Source organism: Lepisosteus oculatus, chromosome 11, assembly GCF_040954835.1.
Source record: "Lepisosteus oculatus isolate fLepOcu1 chromosome 11, fLepOcu1.hap2, whole genome shotgun sequence".
NCBI lineage: Eukaryota > Metazoa > Chordata > Actinopteri > Semionotiformes > Lepisosteidae > Lepisosteus > Lepisosteus oculatus.
In genome coordinates, this window is record NC_090706.1 from 13,671,121 (window position 1) to 13,695,102 (window position 23,982).

At 56.2% G+C, this 23,982-nt stretch overlaps 2 protein-coding genes and 1 long non-coding RNA gene across 4 annotated transcripts; 2 read left to right on the plus strand and 1 right to left on the minus strand.

Moving 5' to 3' along the window:
- Positions 1-851: 851 nt before the first annotated feature.
- Positions 852-7,952, plus strand: LOC107077607 (syntaxin-10-like). The gene is made up of 8 exons (XM_069195666.1): positions 852-1,053; positions 2,580-2,749; positions 3,488-3,582; positions 3,885-3,947; positions 4,480-4,575; positions 4,650-4,756; positions 6,247-6,341; positions 6,605-7,952. The coding sequence occupies exons 1-8, from the start codon at positions 1,019-1,021 to the stop codon at positions 6,679-6,681; spliced, it is 738 nt and encodes a 245-aa protein (XP_069051767.1). The 5' UTR covers positions 852-1,018; the 3' UTR covers positions 6,682-7,952.
- A 465-nt stretch (positions 7,953-8,417) lies between these two features.
- LOC107077609 (nucleus accumbens-associated protein 1-like) lies at positions 8,418-23,406 on the minus strand. 2 transcript variants are annotated; one of them, XM_069195663.1, is made up of 6 exons: positions 21,952-22,614; positions 17,574-18,631; positions 17,224-17,400; positions 14,979-15,084; positions 13,805-13,902; positions 8,418-13,354 (listed from the first exon to the last, which is right to left on the minus strand). In XM_069195663.1, exons 1-6 carry the CDS (start codon positions 21,957-21,959, stop codon positions 13,053-13,055), a joined length of 1,749 nt encoding a protein of 582 aa, XP_069051764.1. In that variant the 5' UTR covers positions 21,960-22,614; the 3' UTR covers positions 8,418-13,052. The 2 variants fall into 2 exon arrangements, with proteins under 2 accessions (XP_069051764.1, XP_069051765.1); XM_069195664.1 differs by lacking the exon at positions 21,952-22,614 and adding an exon at positions 23,317-23,406 and having other exon boundaries at positions 8,419-13,354.
- LOC138241816 (uncharacterized) lies at positions 22,760-23,717 on the plus strand. Its single transcript, XR_011191082.1, has 2 exons — positions 22,760-22,885; positions 23,391-23,717. It is a non-coding gene; the product is annotated as an uncharacterized lncRNA (long non-coding RNA).
- Positions 23,718-23,982: the final 265 nt, after the last annotated feature.

Below are 23,982 nucleotides of genomic sequence, written 5' to 3' on the forward strand. Positions count from 1 at the left end.
ATTGACAGGTGCCGGCCGCCACACCCCCCTGGTGTTTCCTGTCCGGAGGGACTCTTGACATCTGGGCTACGTAATAATAATAAAATAATAATAATAATAATGCAGTTGTATCCCGTGCATAGACGCGGGCTTTGTGACCTCTGCACGCTGGAGGTTAGCGCAGTGTGGATGAGCCTCTGCGGGTCTCCTACAGGAATTCTGCGGGGATGTTGCGTGTGGGACACACATACTGACACGTCTCGCACCCGCGTGTCTGTGGACGGCGTGCGTACACTGCTGTGCGCCGTGTCGCGGCTTTGTGAACCGGCACCGTGCCGGAGGTGGCTGGGGTGGATCTGGGCTCTGTGCCTGCTGTACAGATGTCGGATCTAACCGCCCCCCTCTCCCGGCTCGTTATTCCCCGGGGGGTATTTCCTTGGTGACGTCGCCCCCGTACGCCCATACAAGGCGCTTCCGGGCTCCCGGGTCCCGCGCAGTGGAAAAGCCGTGACGCAAGGCGGCCGTACTTCCCTGCTTACCTAATTCAGCAGCAGCGGGCTGGAAGGGGCGGGGCGGGGAGGGAGCGTCAGCTCTCGCCTCCTTATATGGCGCTGTCGCCGGCTGCGCCCGCTTCCTTTGCCCAAATATGGGAGGCGCCTGAGGCGAGGCAGCGGCCGTGAGCTCCCTGTCCCTCGTGTGTGTTACTGCTGCTGTAAATAACTCATAACTGGTACTGGACCTGGAGCGGAAACTTATTAAATGTATAAATGTGACTCCGCTAGCCAGGTTTGCAGATATTTTAAGTAAGCTAACCTGCGTGTAAGAAAGTGTGACACTCTATTCCTGACGTCATTACGGTTTTGGTTCATATGAAACCATCATTATAGCGCCACCGTCATGTGACAGGGGTGAATTCTTCTAAGCGTCATGTGACAAGAGTGAAGTGCGCAGGCCCTGGTCATGTGATGGAGGAGTGGCGGGGGAGAAAGAGCTGGAGGAGGGAAGTGTGTGCTGGGTCTCTCAGACTGTCGCTGACGACATGTCGCTGGAGGACCCGTTCTTCGTGGTGAAGGGGTGAGTTTACACGAGTAAAACATGAATGTATACGTACACAGTGTAGGCGCTAACAGTAATGACACTGGTTTTTCCTAGACACGGGGCGCTCGCTGGCGGGACAGTTAGTGTTTCGGCGAACTGAGCAGGCGGGGTGTTGAGAGCCCCAGTCCTGTATCAGCGTGTCTGTGACGCGCCGGTCAGCCAGGGTGTAGGCAGCGAGTGTGTCAGGCACTCAGGGTGTAAGCAGCGAGTGTGTCAAGCAATCGGGGTGTAGGTAGCGAGTGTGTCAGGCAGTCAGGGTGTAGATAGCGAGTGTGTCAGGCACTCAGGGTGTAGGCAGCGAGTGTGTCAGGCACTCAGGGTGTAAGCAGCGAGTGTGTCAGGCACTCAGGGTGTAGGCAGCGAGTGTGTCAGGCAGTCCGGGTGTAGGCAGCGAGTGTGTCAGGCAGTCCGGGTGTAGATAGCGAGTGTGTCAGGCAGTCCGGGTGTAGGTAGCGAGTGTGTCAGGCAGTCCGGGTGTAGATAGCGAGTGTGTCAGGCAGCGAGTGTGTCAGGCAGTCAGGGTGTATCAGGCAGTAAGGGTGTAGGCAACAAAACAACACTCGTGTAGGCAGCGAGTGTGTCAGGCAGTCAGGGTGTAGATAGCGAGTGTGTCAGGCAGTCCGGGTGTAGGCAGCGAGTGTGTCAGGCAGTCCGGGTGTAGGCAGCGAGTGTGTCAGGCAGTCCGGGTGTAGGCAGCGAGTGTGTCAGGCAGCGAGTGTGTCAGGCAGTCCGGGTGTAGGCAGCGAGTGTGTCAGGCAGTCAGGGTGTAGATAGCGAGTGTGTCAGGCAGCGAGTGTGTCAGGCAGTCTGGGTGTAGGCAGCGAGTGTGTCAGGCAGCGAGTGTGTCAGGCAGTCAGGGTGTATCAGGCAGTCAGGGTGTAGGCAACGAGTGTCTTGCTGTGCTGTCAGGGAGGTGCAGAAGGCCCTGTCCCGGGTGCAGGAGTGTAACTGGAGGTGTGTCACTGTGCTGTCAGGGAGGTGCAGGAGTGTAACTGGAGGTGTGTCGCTGTGCTGTCAGGGAGGTGCAGGAGTGTAACTGGAGGTGTGTCGCTGTGCTGTCAGGGAGGTGCAGGAGTATAACTGGAGGTGTGTCGCTGTGCTGTCAGGGAGGTGCAGGAGTGTAACTGGAGGTGTGTCGCTGTGCTGTCAGGGAGGTGCAGGAGTGTAACTGGAGGTGTGTCGCTGTGCTGTCAGGGAGGTGCAGGAGTGTAACTGGAGGTGTGTCGCTGTGCTGTCAGGGAGGTGCAGGAGTGTAACTGGAGGTGTGTCGCTGTGCTGTCAGGGAGGTGCAGGAGTGTAACTGGAGGTGTGTCGCTGTGCTGTCAGGGAGGTGCAGGAGTGTAACTGGAGGTGTGTCGCTGTGCTGTCAGGGAGGTGCAAGAGTGTAACTGGAGGTGTGTCGCTGTGCTGTCAGGGAGGTGCAGGAGTATAACTGGAGGTGTGTCGCTGTGCTGTCAAGGAGGTGCAGGAGTGTAACTGGAGGTGTGTCGCTGTGCTGTCAGGGAGGTGCAGAAGGCCCTGTCCCGGGCGCAGGGGCTGTATGCACGCTGGGAGGAGCTGCTCCAGGGGGAGACGCTGGTCAGTCGGGATGAGATGGACTGGAGTGCCAACGAGCTGAGGAACAGCCTGAGGGGCATAGACTGGGACCTGGAGGACCTGCAGGAGACCATCTGTATCCTCAGGGAGAAATGGGGGGAAGGGGTGGAGGGAGAGACTGGGAGGAGAGACAGGGAGACAGGTGTGGGAGGAGGGAGAGACAGGGAGACACAGGGGTGTGGGAGAGATTGGGAGGAGGGAGAGGGAGACAGGGAGACACGGGCGGGTGGAAAGATTGGGAGGAGGGAGAGGGAGACAGGGAGACACAGGGGCAGGAGGAGAGATTGGGAGGAGGGAGAGGGAGACAGGGAGACACAGGGGCGGGTGGAGAGATTGGGAGGAGGGAGAGGGAGACAGGGAGACACAGGGGCGGGTGGAGAGATTGGGAGGAGGGAGAGAGAGACAGGGAGACACACGGGCAGGAGGGGAGATTGGGAGGAGGGAGAGAGAGACAGGGAGACACACGGGCGGGTGGAGAGATTGGGAGGAGGGAGAGGGAGACAGGGAGACACAGGGGCAGGAGGAGAGATTGGGAGGAGGGAGAGAGAGACAGAGAAACAGGGGCAGGAGGAGAGATTGGGAGGAGGGAGAGAGAGACAGAGAAACAGGGGCAGGAGGAGAGATTGGGAGGAGGGAGAGGGAGACAGGGGGACATGAAGCCAATTCTTTCAAGAAAGGGATCAATTAGCTTCTGAGTATCCAGTGAGCTAGGGCGGGAGAGACTGACAGAGGAGAGTGGGGACTGTTTGTGAGTGTGTGAGACTGGCAGCCACAGTGCCTCTCTCCAGGTCAGCCCATGTCCTTAGCCTCTCAGCCATCGTGGAGTCGAACCCGAGCAAGTTCCGCCTGGAGGAGCAAGAGCTTCAGGGCCGAAAAGACTTTGTTGACAGGACCCGACAAGCTGTGCAGGTGCCACGTGTCTCTGTGCTTGTGTGTGAGCACCGTCTGTCTGTGTCTCTGTGCTTGTGTGTGAGCGCCGTCTGTCTGTGTCTGTGTCTCTGTGCTTGTGTGTGAGCGCCGTCTGTCTGTGTCTGTGTGCTTGTGTGTGAGCGCAGTCTGTCTGTGTCTGTGTCTCTGTGCTTGTGTGTGAGCACCGTCTGTCTGTGTCTGTGTGCTTGTGTGTGAGCGCCGTCTGTCTGTGTCTCTGTGTTTTAAGTGCCTGTCCAGTGTGTATTACACAAGCAGTATGTGACTCTGTGTCTGTCGTACAGGAGATGAAGGAGCACTTGTCCAGCCCTGAAGCCCAGGCACAGACCGAGAGGAGGAGTCGACAGGTCAGTGAGGACAGAGAGAGCTGTCTTACATCACATTGTACTCTGTCACACTCTGTAGTTTGCTGTCTCCCAGACCTTCTCATCTGTCCCAAAGAAACTAGTGTTAATGTACTGTAGTGTCCAGTCAGTCAGTGTGTCTGTATGAACCCTCTCAGTGCAGTGTTAATGTACTGTAGTGTCCAGTCAGTGTGTCTGTATGAACCCCTCTCTCTCAGTGCAGTGTTAATGTACTGTAGTGTCCAGTCAGTCAGTATGTCAGTATGAAAAACCTCTCTCTCAGCACAGTGTTAATGTACTGTAGTGTCCAGTCAGTCAGTGTGTCTGTATGAACCCCTCTCTCTCAGTGCAGTGTTAATGTACTGTAGTGTCCAGTCAGTCAGTGTGTCTGTATGAACCCCTCTCTCTCAGTGCAGTGTTAATGTACTGTAGTGTCCAGTCAGTCAGTGTGTCTGTATGAACCCCTCTCTCTCAGTGCAGTGTTAATGTACTGGAGTGTCCAGTCAGTGTGTCTGTATGAACCCCTCTCTCTCAGGCTCTCCTGGGGGTTCCTGGTCCTCGGGGAGGTCTCCATTCAGACCTTGTGTCAGCAAACTCCCTGTACCTGGAGGAGCAGCAGGCACAGCAGCAGGTGGGCACGTCGGCGGGGCAGCGGCCAGGGCAGCCCCCCGGCGCCACACTGCTCACTGCCTGTCCCTCTCCCAGCTCATCATGCAGGACCAGGACACGCAGCTGGAGCTGGTGTCGGGCAGCATCCGGGTGCTGAAGGACATGTCGGGACGGCTCGGGGACGAGCTGGAGGAGCAGGCCCTGTGAGCGAGCGGCACGGTCTCCGCGGCAGCGGCGCGAGTCATGGCAGCAGCTGTCCTGTAGGGGGTGCAGTGGTTGGGGGTGGTTATTGAGGCACTGCACAGGGCACCTCTGCACAATGTGGGGTGCAGCAGAGTTAAAGATGCAGAAGCTTTCATCCCAAAATCTGTAACTGAAATGCAGCTGAAATCACCACAGGACAGCAGCGTGGGGCCCTGGGCTTTCTTTCTGCTCATGTGTACAGGGGTGTACATGTGCAGGCGTGCGTGTCTGTGCATGTGTCTGTGTGTGCTGCACGCGTGCACTTGTGTGTGTGTGTCTTCTTGTAGGCTGTGTGTGTGCGGGCTGTAGTCCATGTGTGTGCGTCTGTGCAGGCTGTAGTCTGTGTGTGTTTGGGCTATAGTCCATGTGTGTGCGTCTGTGCAGGCTGTAGTCTGTGTGTGTTTGGGCTATAGTCCATGTGTGTGCGTCTGTGCAGGCTGTAGTCTGTGTGTTTGGGCTATAGTCCATGTGTGTGCGTCTGTGCAGGCTTTAGTCTGTGTGTTTGGGCTATAGTCCATGTGTGTGCGTCTGTGCAGGCTGTAGTCTGTGTGTTTGGGCTATAGTCCATGTGTGTGCGTCTGTGCAGGCTGTAGTCTGTGAGTGTTTGGGCTATAGTCCATGTGTGTGCGTCTGTGCAGGCTGTAGTCTGTGTGTTTAGGCTATAGTCCATGTGTGTGCGTCTGTGCAGGCTGTAGTCTGTGAGTGTTTGGGCTATAGTCCATGTGTGTGCGTCTGTGCAGGCTGTAGTCTGTGTGTTTGGGCTATAGTCCATGTGTGTGCATCTGTGCAGGCTGTAGTCTGTGAGTGTTTGGGCTATAGTCCATGTGTGTTCGTCTGTGCAGGCTGTAGTCTGTGTGTTTAGGCTATAGGCCATGTGTGTTCGTCTGTGCAGGCTGTAGTCTGTGTGTTTGGGCTATAGTCCATGTGTGTGCGTCTGTGTAGGCTGTAGTCTGTGTGTTTGGGCTATAGTCCATGTGTGTGCATCTGTGCAGGCTGTAGTCTGTGAGTGTTTGGGCTATAGTCCATGTGTGTGCGTCTGTGCAGGCTGTAGTCTGTGTGTGTTTGGGCTATAGTCCATGTGTGTGCGTCTGTGCAGGCTGTAGTCTGTGTGTTTGGGCTATAGTCCATGTGTGTGCGTCTGTGCAGGCTGTAGTCTGTGTGTGTTTGGGCTATAGTCCATGTGTGTGCGTCTGTGCAGGCTGTAGTCTGTGTGTTTGGGCTATAATCCATGTGTGTGCGTCTGTGCAGGCTGTATTCTGTGTGTTTGGGCTATAGTCCATGTGTGTGCGTCTGTGCAGGCTGTAGTCTGTGTGTGTTTGGGCTATAGTCCATGTGTGTGCGTCTGTGCAGACTGTAGTCTGTGTGTGTTTGGGCTATAGTCCATGTGTGTGCGTCTGTGCAGACTGTAGTCTGTGTGCCGAGGCACAGCTGAACCATGTGGTTTCTGCAGGATGCTGGGTGAGTTTGCTGAGGAAATGGATCACACCAGCTCCCGGATGAACTCTGTGCTGAAGAAGATGGAGAAAGTCTCTCACATGACTAGCAGTGAGTCTGTCTCTCACGGTGTGTCCTGTCTGTGGCCGAGTCGGAGTCTGTGAGTCTGTCTCTCTCACAGTGTGTGTGTGTCTGTCACCGAGTCGGAGTCTGTGAGTCTGTCTCTCTCACAGTGTGTGTGTCTGTCACCGAGTTGGAGTCTGTGAGTCTGTCTCTCTCACAGTGTGTCCTGTCTGTGAGTTCGTCTCTCTCACTCAGTGTGTCCTGTCAGTCTCTCTCCCTCACCATGTCCTATCTGTCCCTTTGTCTGTCAGGCCGGCGACAGTGGTGCGCTATTGGGGTTCTGGTGGTGACTGTGCTCATCGTTCTCATCCTGATCTTCGCACTTTGATCCCTGACCTCCCCACTCCCTCCTGAGACCAGGCAGCGATGGACAGGCTGAGAAGATGGGCGCTCCTTTTCCTTCACCCCCTCCTCCGTCTCTCCCTCCACCCCTGGGACTCTGGGTCCTATCAGTGCATTCGTCCAGCTGGGCGCCTGCTTTTTTTAGATGGTTTTAGCTTCAGCGCTTCTGTGTCTGTGTGCCCTCGACCAGGGCAGCTCTCTCTCTCTGTTTCCAGACCAGAAGTGATTTTAGGATGCCATTGGATGAGGGTTGAGGGTCAAGGGTCACTGACCCCAAGCACAAGTAGAATGGTCTGTTGCAGCTGGACCACTCTGTGGGTACCCGGATTGGACCCGGAATCCCCCGAGGGTTGTGGGATCAATAACGAGGTGCTGCTTGGAGTGATCCTTCTGATTAACTCTTTCGCTGCCAGCAAGCCTGTTGCCCTCCCCTTGGGAAGCCCCAGTGTCTCCAAGGCGAGATGGGAGAGGTACCAGCAGGTCACCCCACCCTGACCTCACAGTCTCCCTGACCTCTCATGCAGCCCAGTCCCGGCGGTGAGTCCTCTTACCCCCAGTGCTTTGCTGAACTAGCTGCAGGTTACCTGTAAATTTGAATGTTTTATAGCCACTTACTTGAGCCTCGACAGAGCTGAAGCCGCAGTGCTGCTGTTCCACAGCTGTTAGCTGGCAGGTTCCCTCGTCCTGGAACCAGCTCAGCCGCCATGCTGTTGGGGTACCCCCTCCCCGAATCCTTATGGAGCAACACCGCGGATCCTCGGGACTCTCCCACCCCATTTCCTGCCTGCGAAGGGCTCTGTGGATCTGGGCCGGCCCTTTGGGAGTGTGGGCAAAAGGCCCGATCTGACAGTTGAGTTTAATTAAGGGCTGTGATTAACAGTCCTGGGGGAGATCTCCTGGGGTGAGTGCCTGAGTCCCTACGTACACAGTTGCTGCAGATGTAGGGCGGGTCCAGACAGGCCCGCTTTTTAAAAGAGGGCAGATGGCTGCTGTGTGCTGCTGTCTGACAGGTGTTTAGCGGGCTTTTCTGATTAATGGGCCTGGGTTCTGCTAACAGGACACAGCTCTGCAGAGGGCCCTGGGCTGTGTTGAGTGGACACAGCTCTGCAGAGGGCCCTGGGCTGTGCTGATGGTACTGCACTCTGCTGTGCCCTAGGCAGAGAAGATTTCTGGTCTCCAGAAATGTATTTACGGTTTTATATTTGTAAGATATCTTTTATTACAGGACTCTTTTATAATACACCTTGATCTTGTCAATACAGCTGTACAGTTGTTTTTGAAGTGCCGTGTGTTTGCATAAGGGGGGTGTGGGAGGCTGTTGAGTACTTTTGGGGGGTACAGCTTAAACAGGGGGGTCACACTTCACTCCAGCATTCTAAACATCCCCTCTCATGACACGTGCCAAATGTACTGCACCTTTACCATGAACCGCGGGCCCTGACCGTGGCGCAGGGGTCTGCGCGTGCGCGTCCAAGCTCTTTCTCGACGGCGTCTGGCCCCTGCGGACAGGGCTTGGATGGGTGACTTCACGCGCGGTGGTGTGACGCATGGAGGAGTCCAGGCTCGTTTCTCTTCAAGCGCTGGACCGATCCCGACGGGCCTGGGCAAGCCAGGGGCTTCAGAGAAAGATCCAGCTCCATTTCCCCAGCAGCCCTTTCCACCGCAGTGGGCGAAACGGGCACGCTCCTCTCCCACGCCCCTCTGCCCCTGCAGCGGCGGTAGAAAGAGCAGGACACCCCCCTTTTTTTTTTTGTTACAAACTTTTTATTAAGATATTCAGATTTTTTTTTTACAGTAGTTAATGTGCAATTATCTTTATTATTGGGTCACAGTTAGGAATTCACAAAGTTATTGGCACTTTGAACACAGAATAAACACTGGCGTTACAGGATTCACAGCGGGGGGGCTTTGACATCAGTAGAGGCTACTGCGTTGGTCTGGAAAGCGCTTCTGGATTAATACCTCATGCTGTGAGTGCACAACTAACAATCAAACTTCATTAGTGCTTCTATGTATAATATACAGTATATATAGAGTGAAAGGACCTGCTGGCCCCTGCTGCACTGCTGGGAGGGGCAGGGGCTCGGCCCCTGGGGGAGAGCGGATAGGCCCGCTCTCCTTCCCTCAAGACACCCCGCTTCTGGCTGAGCGAACCCCTCCCGCCAGCCGGGGGCTGGAGGCAAGGAAGAGGAGCTCCCGGACCGAAGGGGGGCGAACAGAGCTCCTCTCGTCTCCCTCGGCTCCCAGCACGCCCCCGCCCCTCCCGGGGGACCCCAGACGGCCCCGCGGCTCGGTCCGAAACAACAAGCCGGAAAAACTCCTCGTCCCACACCGACTCTGGCCGGGATACAACGTGCACGGCCCTTGGAATGACGGGAAAGGGGAGAGCTCTCCCGGAAGGCTCCAGAGCCGTGGGGGGATGCCACAGCCAGGCAGGGGCCGGCTGTGCACGCCCGCCCCCTGGTGGCTGTGCACTGCGACAGCGGGCTTGGGCCCCCCACTCCAGGCACACAGACCCCACGCCCCCCCGGCCTGGGTGGGTGGGAACTTTGCAAAAAATTTTCAGCCCTAAAGCGGCAGGGGACTGGAGAGCGGGAGGGCCGATGGGGGCCTGGGGGCCGTGTGCCGAGGCCTGGCCTGTGCCAGAGAGATCTCGCCCCCAGGAGGGTGCTGGGACTGGAGTGGCGGCCGAGCGGCCCCCTCTGGTGTCACCTCCACCTTCGCTCGTGCATTCGGGGTGGAGTCCGACTGGGGCCTGTACTGCCCTCCACCATGTCCACAATCCCGTCCTCTTCCCCGCCACCGCACACCTCACTATGGGCAACTCTACTGGTTAATCATGGATTAGTAGTATGTTTTTTTACAGCCTAATACTACGGTACTTCGAAAAAGGAAAAATAAAAACCGGAAGAAGAGACAAGAGACGCCCGCTCTGCTGTTCCAGAGACCAGTATCTCCCCACAGAGCTGTGACCCTGGGAGCACCCACAGCTCCACACTTCCTGTGTGCATCTGTCAACGGCACATCAGCGATAGCCACCAGACTGCTGACAGACACCGATGAGCAACAGTAAGGCAACAGCAGTTAGTCCCTCTACCCTGGAGGGAGAAAGACATCACAAACCAAACTGCCACTTTGAAATCTACACCAACACGCTGTTACACACCGAGAAGAACATCACACCGAGAAAATATCCCTTCACTGTTCTGTCTGAGCTGTGTCTGTCCTGCCTAGACTCTTATTACAGGGCCCAGTGCTCCACACCTGACAGGCCCTGTCTTTCTCTCTACTGCACACTGACCCAGTGCTCCACACCTGACAGGCCCTGTCTCTCTCTCTACTGCACACTGACCCAGTGCTCCACACCTGACAGGCCCTGTCTCTCTCTCTGCTTCAGGCTGGGCCCAGTGCTCCACACCTGACAGGCCCTGTCTCTCTCTACCGCAGACTGGCCCTGTCACTCTCTGATTCAGGCTGGGCCCAGTGCTCCACACCTGACAGGCCCTGTCTCTCTCTCTGCTCCAGGCTGGGCCCAGTGCTCCACACCTGACAGTCAGCGTCAAACTCTTGGCAATCTGTTACATTTTCAATTAACACAGTTCTCTGACAGAAAACAACAATAAAAACAGTATCAGTAAGACAGTCTTGCTAATATTTACATTAGGAATCACTTTGACTCAGAAAGACGGCACTGCTTACATTCCAAGAAAGCCCAGCCTCTGAAACATGGAACAATCACTTTACAGAAGGTGCAGATAAACACAGACTCTGCAGAGGGCCTCACAGGACTCCACAGACTCACCCCAGGCCTGCTTGACACAACACACATCCTCAAAGAGCCCCAGTCACACACTGGACACACGCACGTCCTCAGAGCCCTCAGCAGTCAGACAGTGGACACACACACAGAGCCCTCAGCAGTCAGACAGTGGACACACACACAGAGCCCTCAGCAGTCGGACAGTGGACACACGCACACACATCCTCACAAAGCCCTCAGCAGTCAGACAGTGGACACACACACACACGTCCTCACAAAGCCCTCAGCAGTCAGACAGTGGACACACACACACATCCACACACAGAGCAGTCGGACAGTGGACACACACACACACGTTCACACACAGAGCCCTCAGCAGTCAGACAGTGGACACACACACACACGTCCACACACAGAGCCCTCAGCAGTCAGACAGTGGACACACACACACACACGTCCACACACAGAGCCCTCAGCAGTCAGACAGTGGACACACACACAGAGCCCTCAGCAGTCAGACAGTGGACACACACACACTTCCACACAGAGCCCCAGTCACACACTGAACACACACACGTTCACACAGAGCCCCAGTCACACACACGTTCACACAGAGCCCCAGTCACACACTGGACACACACATGTCCACACAGAGCCCCAGTCACACAATGGACACACACACACGTCCACACAGAGCTCCAGTCAGGCACCCAGATGTCAGGCCATTACACACACACTCGGGTTTGTCTCTCTCAAACTTCTCCTTGCGGTCATTAGTTGTGTTTGTGTGTCCGCACACACACTCAGAGCCTAACACATGCACCGCCAACAGACAACAGACACACCCCCAGACTCCCACACCTGCTCCTGTCTCTCCAACTCCCAGGCACAAACTCTTTCATTAAGGCAGCATTGAAACACGTTTTAAAAGTGTGCAAATTTTCTCCTCTCCTGCTTCTGGTGAAACTGGACCAGAGGAAGTTGTCTACCTAGCGCCTAGCGGACAGCTGGCAGCTCTGAACCCACAGCCCCTCCCCCAGCTCACATGCTGGGACCTGGGAGGACCCCAGACACAGCTGATGACACCCCCTCCCCCCGGCACGGCAGCTACCCGATAACCCAGAGACACGCTGCCCCAGTCAAGGCCAGGGGGCCAGCACCAGGCCATCGGTAGCGCTGTGATTGTACCTCCCAGCCACAAGGGGGCGGCAGCTCTAGTGCAACTGCTTTTTTAACTTCTTAATCTCTCAAGGAGAGCAAACTCGTTTTTCTCGCAGGGTTGAACGAGTTTCTTACAAGCGTGACCCCCTCCTTCTATCGCCCTTCAGAGCCAAGGCTGCCTTTCAGCAAAGCCACTTGACCCCACAGGGGGAAAATGACTGTCGTTCCTCTGAAACTGCAGTAAGAGAACGTTTCTCGGACACCCGAGTATTTTCCCCACTGTACTCCACCCCCTCCCTGATTCCAGCTGCCCTCTGACCTCTGACCTCCCAGCCCCTCCTGCATGTCAGGCTCGTACTGGTGTGTGGCACCCCGACCCACACACGCCCGCGCGCGCCCACATCCTGGCCATGCCCCGTGGGACACCCCCGCACCCCCAAACCCTGAGGGGGGGGGGAGGCCGGCGGGACAGGGGGCCTGTTCTGAACTAAAAGCAGCTGCTGCCCAGTGAGCCTGGGGCAGAAACGGACACGCCACGGGACACACAAACAAAAAGGAACATTTGGATAGATCTGCAAATGCAAAAATATTCTTTTTTCGTCATTTTCTCATAAACTTTAGTGGGAATTACCTTCACAAACAATTCAGTCTGAAAACGAGATTTTAAAACAATCCCTCTCTTTCTCTCTATATACGCACGCACAGAGACGCAGGTATATAATTATATATATATTCTAAAAAATATCCGACAGTCTTTTCTCTCTCCCCGTGTCTTCAGTAACTTGCTCCTCTGTCTCCGGGTTCTTGGCATGTTGCTTACGCACAAGAGAATTAAGCCCAAAACACAATTTTGTATAAAAGAAAAAAAAAACAACAAAGTAATTAAAAGAAGAGAAATGGTCAATGTTCTGGTCAGAACGTGCCACCCAGAATTCAGAGGAGGGGCGAGTGGGGGGGCGACTGGAACGGCCGTGACACAGACTGACGGACACGAATCCGCCCGTCACGTCAGGGCGGCTGGCCAGCGCAGCCAATACTGCCGTCAAATACATTCAAGAATCAGGACAGTGTTTCAGAGCAACGTGCAGACTCCCCCGCGCTCTCCCTGGCCTCGAGTGGGGAATGTGTTTCTTCGACTCGGAGAAGAGGTCTGGATTCGAATCGCAGGCCGTGATCGCAGCTCTTCCCCAGGGTAGGCGGACCGGACCCGACCGGCCCGGACCAGGAGTTTAAATTAAAAGCAAACTTAAGAGCAGATGAGGTGGGCAAGGGGCCTTTCTTGCGCTGAAAGGGTGCATTAACCTCTCGTTTGCTGTACCGCAGCTACCCCCTTTCCCATAACCCCCTGCCTCTCGATACGCCCCCCCCCAACTCTTCCAGAGCTGAACTGTGGGTGACACCTGGAGTTGGCGGGGGGGGTGGGGGGGGGTCACTTACTAAAACAAAGTGCTGCTGTCTCCGGCCCCCCCCTGCAGGGCCTCGCTGGAGCCGCCCCCCTCGCTGGGGGCCGTGGCCTCCAGGCCGCCCCCCTCGAAGCCGTGCTCCGCGCCCAGCCCGTCCGCCTCCATCTTCACGCTGTCCGGCAGGAAGTTGGGGTACGGCTCGCCCTCCGCCATCAGCATCTTCAGCTTGGGGATCCAGCTCTTCCGCACGACGCGCCGCGCGTTGGTGCACATGTCCGCCGCGATGGCGTTCATCTCGCTCTCCTTGAAGCTGGGGGCGAAGTTCTGGCAGTAGACTGGCGAGACAGGAGGAGGTCGCAGTGAGAAAAGCCCACCCAGACGGCCCCCTTTGACTGAAGACCAAGCGTTTCTATCCACTTCTTGCAACTCGGGGTCTTGGCGGAGCCGAGTCTAGCCCAGCATGCAACGGGCACAAGGCAGGGTACACCCTGGACGGGGCACCACACCGTCACGAGGCACACAGACACACACTCACACCAGGGCCAGTTTTCCCAGAAGCCCCTTAAGCTGCCAGCATGTGTTTGGACTGTGGGAGGAAACCTAAGCGAGTACGAGGAGGACAAGCTCCTGAACCCAGGGCCCCAGCGCTGTCTTAACTCATTTCCACTGATATGCAGGGCTTCAGGAACAAACAGTGCCCCCTGCTGTAACTAGTTGGTATTGCTAGCAGGGCCAGGTCTGCCTGTCGGTGATGCTGAAGATCGGTGTAAACACGAGTCACTCACACTTGACCGCGTGCAGCACGCGGCTGTCCAGCGGCTTGCGGCTCGGGTCGTTGGTGGACGAGCGGATCCCGGTCCCACAGCTGTTGGCCAGAGTGTTCCTGCGGGGACAGGGGTTCAAAATCAAGCTTGGAAAGCCATCACAGAGCAACAACACAGCGTGCAACACACATGATGATCATTCACATGAAACAAAATTGTTCTGTCGCCTGTCGCCTGACACCTGTCGAGCCATCTCTGGGCTTGTCGAGCAGTTACAATGGCTACAGTCGCCTGTCGAGACGTCTCCGCGACCGCGGACGCCTGTCGAGCCGTCTCTCTGCTTGTCGAGCAGTTACAATGGCTACAGTCGCCTGTCGAGCCGTCACGGCGACCGCGGACGCCTGTCGAGCCGTCTCTCTGCTTGTCGAGCAGTTACAATGGCTACAGTCGCCTGTCGAGCCGTCACGGCGACCGCGGACGCCTGTCGAGCCGTCTCTCTGCTTGTCGAGCAGTTACAATGGCTACAGTCGCCTGTCGAGCCGTCACCGTGACCGCGGACGCCTGTCGAGCCGTCACCGTGACCGCGGACGCCTGTCGAGCCGTCACCGTGACCGCGGACGCCTGTCGAGCCGTCACCGTGACCGCGGACGCCTGTCGAGCCGTCACCGTGACCGCGGACGCCTGTCGAGCCGTCACCGTGACCGCGGACGCCTGTCGAGCCGTCACCGTGACCGCGGACGCCTGTCGAGCTGTCTCTCTGCTTGTCAAGCAGTTACTATGGCTACAGTCTCCTGTCGAGCCGTCACCGTGACCGCGGGCGCCTGTCGAGCCATCACCGTGACCTCGGGCGCCTGTCGAGCCGTCACCGTGACCGTCGAGCAGTTACAATGGCTACAGTCGCCTGTTGAGCCGTCACCGTGACCGCGGACGCCTGTCGAGCCGTCTCTCTGCTTGTCGAGCAGTTACAATGGCTACAGTCGCCTGTCGAGCCGTCACCGTGACCGCGGGCGCCTGTCAAGCCATCTCTGTGCTTGTCGAGCAGTTACAATGGCTAGTCGCCTGTCGGGCCGTCACCGTGACCGCGGACGCCTGTCAAGCCGTCACCATCACCGTGACCGCGGACGCCTGTCGAGCAGTTACCATGGCTACAGTCGCCTGTCGAGCCGTCACCATGACTGCAGCTGTAGGAGCTCACCTGTCGAAGAAGGAGGCCAGCAGTCTCCGCAGCAGCACCTTGTGCCGCGTGCCCGCGCTGACGTGGCAGTTCATCAGCTGGGCCCGGGTGATGAACACGCTGGTTCCTGCAGCACCAAGAAGCAGGGATCAACTCACAGAGCACACTGGGCCACACACAGCTCACAACTGGAAACCCACTGGAGCTCAGCAGGTGTGAGTCTGGCCAGTACCTGCTGGTAGAGGTGTTAGTGGGGCCAGCAGGGGGCGCTCACCCTGCTGTCTGTGTGGGTCCTAATGCTCCAGTATAGTGATGGGGACAATATACTGTAAAAAAAAAAAAGCTGCCGTCCTTCAGATGAGACTTATAACCACGGTCCTGACTCTCTGTGGTCATTAGAAATCCCAGGGTGTTTCTTGAAAAGATTAGGGGTGTTACCCCGGTGTCCTGGCCTAATTTCCCCCCGGTCTTTAAAAATCATGGCCTCTTAATAATCCCCATCTATGAACTGGCCTCATCACTCTGTTCTCCTCCCCACAGAGAGCTGGTGTGTGGTGAGCATTCTGGTGGTGGAGGGGAGTCCCCATTACCAGTAAAGTGCTTTGAGTGGAGTGTCCAGAAAAGCGCTATATAATCATAAAAATAATTAATACCTGGGAACTGTGGATCATCTGGGAGTGACGCAAAGCTTCCTAGCCCATGTAGCCCCTTCTGTTCTACTGCACTGGGACTGTAGCCCCTATTGTAACAGGACTGTTCTACTGCACTGGGACTGTAGCTCCTATTGTAACAGGACTGTTCTACTGCACTGGGACTGTAGCTCCTATTGTAACAGGACTGTTCTACTGCACTGGGACTGTAGCCCCTACTGTAACAGGACTGTTCTACTGCACTGGGACTGTAGCTTCTACTGTAACAGGACTGTTCTACTGCACTGGGACTGTAGCCCCTATTGTAACAGGACTGTTCTACTGCACTGGGACTGTAGCTTCTATTGTAACAGGACTGTTCTACTGCACTGGGACTGTAGCTCCTATTGTAACAGGACTGTTCTACTGCACTGGGACTGTAGCTCCTATTGTAACAGGACTGTTCTACTGCACTGGGACTGTAGCCCCTACTGTAACAGGACTGTTCTACTGCACTGGGACTGTAGCTTCTATTGTAACAGGACTGTTCTACTGCACTGGGACTGTAGCCCCTATTGTAACAGGACTGTTCTACTGCACTGGGACTGTAGCCCCTATTGTAACAGGACTGTTCTACTGCACTGGGACTGTAGCTCCTATTGTAACAGGACTGTTCTACTGCACTGGGACTGTAGCCCCTACTGTAACAGGACTGTTCTACTGCACTGGGACTGTAGCCCCTATTGTAACAGGACTGTTCTACTGCACTGGGACTGTAGCCCCTATTGTAACAGGACTGTTCTACTGCACTGGGACTGTAGCCCCTATTGTAACAGGACTGTTCTACTGCACTGGGACTGTAGCTCCTATTGTAACAGGACTGTTCTACTGCACTGGGACTGTAGCTCCTATTGTAACAGGACTGTTCTACTGCACTGGGACTGTAGCTCCTATTGTAACAGGACTGTTCTACTGCACTGGGACTGTAGCCCCTATTGTAACAGGACTGTTCTACTGCACTGGGACTGTAGCCCCTATTGTAACAGGACTGTTCTACTGCACTGGGACTGTAGCCCCTATTGTAACAGGACTGTTCTACTGCACTGGGACTGTAGCCCCTATTGTAACAGGACTGTTCTACTGCACTGGGACTGTAGCTCCTATTGTAACAGGACTGTTCTACTGCACTGGGACTGTAGCTCCTATTGTAACAGGACTGTTCTACTGCACTGGGACTGTAGCTCCTATTGTAACAGGACTGTTCTACTGCACTGGGACTGTAGCCCCTATTGTAACAGGACAGTTCTACTGCACTGGGACTGTAGCTCCTATTGTAACAGGACTGTTCTACTGCACTGGGACTGTAGCTCCTATTGTAACAGGACTGTCCTCCTGCACTGGGACTGTAGCCCCTATTGTAACAGGACAGTTCTACTGCACTGGGACTGTAGCTCCTATTGTAACAGGACTGTTCTACTGCACTGGGACTGTAGCTCCTACTGTAACAGGACTGTTCTACTGCACTGGGACTGTAGCTCCTACTGTAACAGGACTGTTCTACTGCACTGGGACTGTAGCTCCTATTGTAACAGGACTGTTCTACTGCACTGGGACTGTAGCTTGTAGGTGTGTCTGACCTGTGACGAGCTCCAGTTTCTCAGCAGGGTCCCCCTCCTCATACAGTTTGGGGTGGCAGCGGTTGCCGATCTGTGTGATGAGCTCAGCGGGCAGCGAAGCCAGGTCCTGCCGCACGCGCATCCGATTCCGGGTGTCAGACGTCAGGTGGTCCGGCAGAGCGTCCACCCGCTCACCAGCTGAGCGCAGGGAGACAGGAGGCGACAGTCAGACACCGCGAGCCCAGCGTGAGCGCCCCCTCTCCCCTCTCTCCCGTCTCCCCTCTCCCGTCTCCCGTCTCCCGTCTCCCGTCTCCCGTCTCCCGTCTCCCGTCTCCCGTCTCCCGTCTCCCGTCTCCCGTCTCCCGTCTCACCTGCGGGGCCCACGTTCAGCATGCTGTACATGGTGTACATGTTGCAGATCTGCCGGTACTGCTCCTCCGTGCCCTCCTCGCCGCCCTCCTCCTCCTCATCCTCGTCGTGGTAGGAGTTGGGGGAGTCGCTGGTGTAGGCGCTCAGCGTGCCGGGGCTGGTGCCCTCGGAGGCGCTGTTGTTGCTGTTGTTGTTGGGGGTGGTGGTGGTGGTGGTGGTGGTGGTGGAGGAGCTGGTGTTGCCCCCCGCGTGGCCGCCGCCGGCCCCCCCCTGTCCCCCGCCGCCGGCCGCCCCCTGGGTCTGGATGGCGCCGCCCCGGCCCGCCTCCTGGGAGAAGCGGGCCGCCTTCCTCATGCCCCCCCCGCCCCCCCCGCCCGAGCCCCCGCCGGCCTCGCGGTTGCCCCCCTCCCACAGCCGCTTGGCCACGGGGGTGCAGACCACCGAGTAAGACGAGGCCTCCTGCTGCTCCATCTTGACGCGGGACACCAGGGGCAGGGCCGTGAGGCAGGGGGAGGGCCGCCCCGCCGCGGCGCCCCCCCCGGCGGCCGCCCCGCCCCCGCCCCCCCCTCCGCCGCCCGCCGAGGTCTGGGTGACGGGGCTCTGGGGCTCGGAGGGGGGCGTCTCCTCGGCGTGCAGGCCCTGCGAGTCGCAGCTGGGGGAGCTGACCTTGAGGAAGAACTCGGTGCCCTTCTCCATGATCTGCTGGATCTGCAGGAAGCCGGCCGTGTACATGAGCAGGAACTGGTCGCCCACGTTCATGCTGAGCCGGCCGGTGTAGCAGAAGGCCAGGATCTGCTGGAAGCTCTGGGGCTGCACGGCCGAGGGCAGCTCCACCACCGAACTCTTGCCCCCCGTGTTGAAGAGGTCCCGGAAGTAGGAGCTGCTGGCCGCCAGCACCGCCCGGTGGGCCTTGAAGGAGTGCCCCTTCACCACCACGGACACGTCGCAGTACAGCCCCTGCAGCCGCTGCTCATTCAGACACTCCAGGATGTTGTTGCCGAAGTTGGGAATCGCCATCTGCAGCGTCTGAGCCATGGCGCTACGCCCAACACCACAGTGTCTGCAAACACACACAGAGAGAGAGAGAGAGAGAGAGAGAGAGAGAGAGAGGGTTCATACAGACACACTGACTGGACACTACAGTACATTAACACTGCACTGAGAGAGAGGGGTTCATACAGACACACTGACTGGACACTACAGTACATTAACACTGCACTGAGAGAGAGGGGTTCATACAGACACACTGACTGACTGGACACTACAGTACATTAACACTGCACTGAGAGAGAGGGGTTCATACAGACACACTGACTGGACACTACAGTACATTAACACTGCACTGAGAGAGAGGGGTCCATACAGACACACTGACTGGACACTACAGTACATTAACACTGCAGTGAGAGAGAGGGGTTCATACAGACACACTGACTGACTGGACACTACAGTACATTAACACTGCACTGAGAGAGAGGGGTTCATACAGACACACTGACTGGACACTACAGTACATTAACACTGCACTGAGAGAGAGGGGTCCATACAGACACACTGACTGGACACTACAGTACATTAACACTGCACTGAGAGAGAGGGGTTCATACAGACACACTGACTGACTGGACACTACAGTACATTAACACTGCAGTGAGAGAGAGGGGTTCATACAGACACACTGACTGACTGGACACTACAGTACATTAACACTGTGCTGAGAGAGAGGGGTTCATACAGACACACTGACTGGACACTACAGTACATTAACACTGTGCTGAGAGAGAGGTTACTTTTCACCAAATGAAGTACAAAGCTTTCACAACACTTAATCAGTTCGTTAAAATATTACATAAACCTTAATTTAACACATGGTGTTCAAGTAAGACTGTGAATAAATTCACCTTGTGCTCAGTGAAAATTAAACACGTGAACCTGATTACATGTGAGAGCTATCAATATAACTGGAGTGCATTTTTTTTTACATTTTTTTATCTTACAATAAAATCAAGCCACACTTCCGAAACTACAATCATGTAAAATACTCTTCATATGCATCATTAATGGCTGATCTTTGTATCCTTTATTTTTCTAGTGTTGTCAACAATCCAGAGTAGCCCTCTGCAAAATCACCTGGAATATCCAGTATTTTCAATTAGTACTCTGACCCGGCGTGTATTTCCCAACATGCACTGGCCCCAGACTGACCTCTGACCTCCAGCGCACACTGGGCCTCAAACACAGACCTATAGCCAGCTGGCATTATTACAGTTGCTTGGTGAAGTGAAACTAAACCACTTTCACAGCTGTAGTGCAGTAAACCAATACTGGACACACTGATTCACCAAATTCATTCTGTTAATGTTCAAGTATAACAGCAGCAGAGCAGGAAAGTTGGGCTACTGTGTGAGATAACCATGTACCTCAGTCCATCCCCACCACTGACACACAGTGACAAAGTGTTCTTTCTTTAGAAGATTTAAATATTTTAGTCAATTCAATTTGTACAGACAGACAGCCCCAGGCACTGGAAGAGAGACAGACAGACAGATACAGACAAACAGCCCCGGGCACTGGAAGAGAGACAGACAGACAGCACTGGGCACTGGAAGAGAGACAGACAGATACAGACAGACAGCCCCAGGCACTGGGAGAGAGACAGACAGACATATACAGACAGAAAGCCCCGGGCACTGGTGGAGAGAGAGAGAGAGACAGATACAGACAGACAGCCCCAAGCACTGAGAGATAGAGACAGACTGACAGCACCAGACAGACAGTCCCAGACACTGGGGGAGAGAGATACAGACAGACAGCCCCAGACACTGGGGGGGGAGAGAGAGAGACAGATACAGACACAGTCCCAGACACTGGGGGGGGGAGAGAGAGAGACAGATACAGACACAGTCCCAGACACTGGGGGGGGGAGAGAGAGAGACAGATACAGACAGACAGTCCCAGACACTGGGGGGGGAGAGAGAGAGACAGATACAGACAGACAGCCCCAGACACTGGGGGGGGAGAGAGAGAGACAGATACAGACAGACAGCCCCAGACACTGGGGGGGGAGAGAGAGAGACAGATACAGACAGACAGCCCCAGACACTGGGGGGGGAGAGAGAGAGACAGATACAGACAGACAGCCCCAGACACTGGGGGGGGAGAGAGAGAGACAGATACAGACAGACAGCCCCAGACACTGGGGGGGAGAGAGAGAGACAGATACAGACAGACAGCCCCAGACACTGGGGGGGGAGAGAGAGAGACAGATACAGACAGACAGTCCCAGACACTGGGGGGGGAGAGAGAGAGACAGATACAGACAGACAGTCCCAGACACTGGGGGGGGAGAGAGAGAGACAGATACAGACAGACAGCCCCAGACACTGGGGGGGGAGAGAGAGAGACAGATACAGACAGACAGCCCCAGACACTGGGGGGGGAGAGAGAGAGACAGATACAGACAGACAGCCCCAGACACTGGGGGGGGAGAGAGAGAGACAGATACAGACAGACAGCCCCAGACACTGGGGGGGGAGAGAGAGACAGATACAGACAGACAGCCCCAGACACTGGGGGGGGAGAGAGAGAGACAGATACAGACAGACAGCTCCAGACACTGGGGAAGAGAGAGAGACAGATACAGACAGACAGCTCCAGACACTGGGGAAGAGAGAGAGACAGATACAGACAGACAGCCCCAGGCACTGGGGAAGAGAGAGAGAGAGACAGATACAGACAGACAGCCCCAGACACTGGGGAAGAGAGAGAGAGAGACAGATACAGACAGACAGCCCCAGACACTGGGGAAGAGAGAGAGAGAGAGACAGATACAGACAGACAGCCCCAGACACTGGGGAAGAGAGAGAGAGAGACAGATACAGACAGACAGCCCCAGACACTGGGGAAGAGAGAGATAGACAGATACAGACACACAGGTCCAGAGAGGGTGGGAGACAGAAAAGGTCTGAGAAAAACTGAAAAGGAGATGACATTTAGGAGAAGACGGAGGAAGTGGAACAAGGTCATGTCAGGTCATACAGTGACTTGACTTGCACTCCCCAAAATCAAGCGGACTCCGAGGTGTTCAGACCTATTTCTCAAATCAGCATTTATCTACAGTAATAACCACGTCCGTGAAATAACAACCGACTCATTTCGATTCGTGTCGAAGTTCCTGGAAACGGAGTTTTCTCCAGGACGTGGGTGGTCTACAGAATTCTCAAGACGTCCCGGACAGCTGAAAGAGTCGGTACCACCTGTGTGTGTCCGGGCCTGCCTGTCGCTCGGGAGTTGGACTGGCAGTCCACCCTCTCTCACAGTAACCTAACCCCGCCGCCTGCCAGCTTCAACCCTCAGAAAAGCGTTTCCTTCACCGCAGACCTGCTCATTTCCTGGTTCACGTGAAGCCTGTTCCGTTTGCCCTAATTTGAGCGATCTTAGCTCGTCGGACCCCGTGTCCGATCCTCGGTTCAAAACATGCCCGCCCCGTCTTCGTGGGCTCCGCTCGCGCACGACCGAGAGAAACAGCCCGAGCCCGCCCGTACCGCCGTCTTGTCACGCGTGGAGAACCGTGGGACAGGATGGTTCTGCAGTAGCGACACGGCGATGCGATCATTTCATTTTTATTTTTATTTTTTTTTTAATCGGGGAGCACGGAGAGGGAGAAACCGGAAAAGAGGCGAGAAAACGGGGCATCGGGAGGAAGGACGGGCGAAACGCAGTTCCACCCCGGGAGCGGGTCCCGGGGCCGGGGGCGGCAGTCGGGCAGAGCCCCCGAGTGCCATCCTCTCTGCCCGGCCGAGGTGGTGGGCAGGGAAGCCGCGGAACAAAAACAGAAAAACCGACCCCCGGCCAGCCGTGTCGCCCCGGCCGGGGCCGAGAGGCGAGAGGCAGCCGCAGTCGCCCGGTGTGTGTGTGCCAGCGCCGAGCGCCGCCTCCTCGGGCCTAGAGCGGCGGGACGGACCGACGCGCTCGGCTCCGGCTTCAGCGGCTGGCACAGAGATCGCCCCGGCTTTTGTTTGCGAGGGGGGGCTAAGGTGGTGTGGTGGGGGAGGTGTGTGTGTGTGTGTGTTTTTGCGGCGGCGGTGGTCGTGGTGGTGGTAGTGGTGGTGTGTGTGTGGGGGGGGGGGCTCAGATCGGGGTGGGTTTGGGGGGGGGCAGTTTACCTGCATCCACACACGCACCCCCCCCCCCCCAAAAATAATAAATCAGACCCGCCATCCTCCCAGACATCAACAGGTCAGCTCGGGACAGACGGAGCTACCGGGGACGAGCCAGACGAGAGCAGAACGGGGAGAGGGGAGAGGGGAGGGAGGTGAGCAGCCGCTAGCCAAGACACGACTTTTAACCACTTGTCGCCACTCCGGGATGCGCGCAGTGCCAGCCTCCCGATCCTCGCCCGGGCTCTCCACTTTCTCTCCCCCGGCCGCCCGGGGGACACGGCGGCGGGTGCGAGCTGCTCCCGACAACAAAGTTGCGCGATCGCGCCGGAGCCGCTGGCCCGGAGCAGCGGGCTGTGTTTTTCGCCACTGAAGTGGTTAAAGTTTGGCTGGTGCCGTTCCTGCCAGCCCATCCCCCATCGCACACCTTCCCAAAAACAATAACCCCCCAAAACCGCTCCGAAGAGCACCGATTTCTCCCCAAAGGGCGAGCCGCCGGGGTCGGGCGGGCTGCCCACACCCGCCCCACGGGCCCCCCTGCCCTCAGCGACCCCGATCGAGCGGCGTGGCGCCGGGAAAAACTCACCCCCTCACTGTAAGCTGTTGGAAAGTGTTTCAATGGAGGAGTCAGAGGCTTTCTCTCTCTCTCTCTCGCTACAGGCAGCCATTCATTGTGAGCACAGGCGAGCCGCCGAGCGCAGAGTTATCGAGGGCAAACACTCTCCCAGGGGGAGCCGAGCGCAGAGCCACCGATCGCAGGACCGCACGGCCGCCTCCGCGTGGAAACGCCTCCCCGCACGGGCCCGGGCCCGCGTGCCCCCTCCCCACACACACACACACAAGCCGCGCGCGACGGCCCCACCCGTGTCGGCGACGCAGCTGGTGTCTGGGCTCCGGCAGCCCCGGGGATGTCATTTGCTCGGAGTTGTGAAGTTGTGTTATTATTAAAAAAAAGAATGGTAATAAAAGGGAAAAGGGGCCACTTTACATAGAGACGGGCTGTTCTTTTCAAACACCTTGGAAGGTTTTTTCAATTTACTTAAAGGTGCAAACCTACCGCGTCTTTTTCTCTAACTCCATTCATTTAAAGTATTATTATTATTATTATTATTATTATTATTATTATTATTATTATTATTTAAAGTAAGTCTTGTATAAAGAAGGTCAGTGTCCACAGACAGGCTCGCTGTGTCCAGTGTGTCCTGAGTGGATCAGTCCCTGGGGTTCTGAAGCAGGTCAGTGTCCACAGACA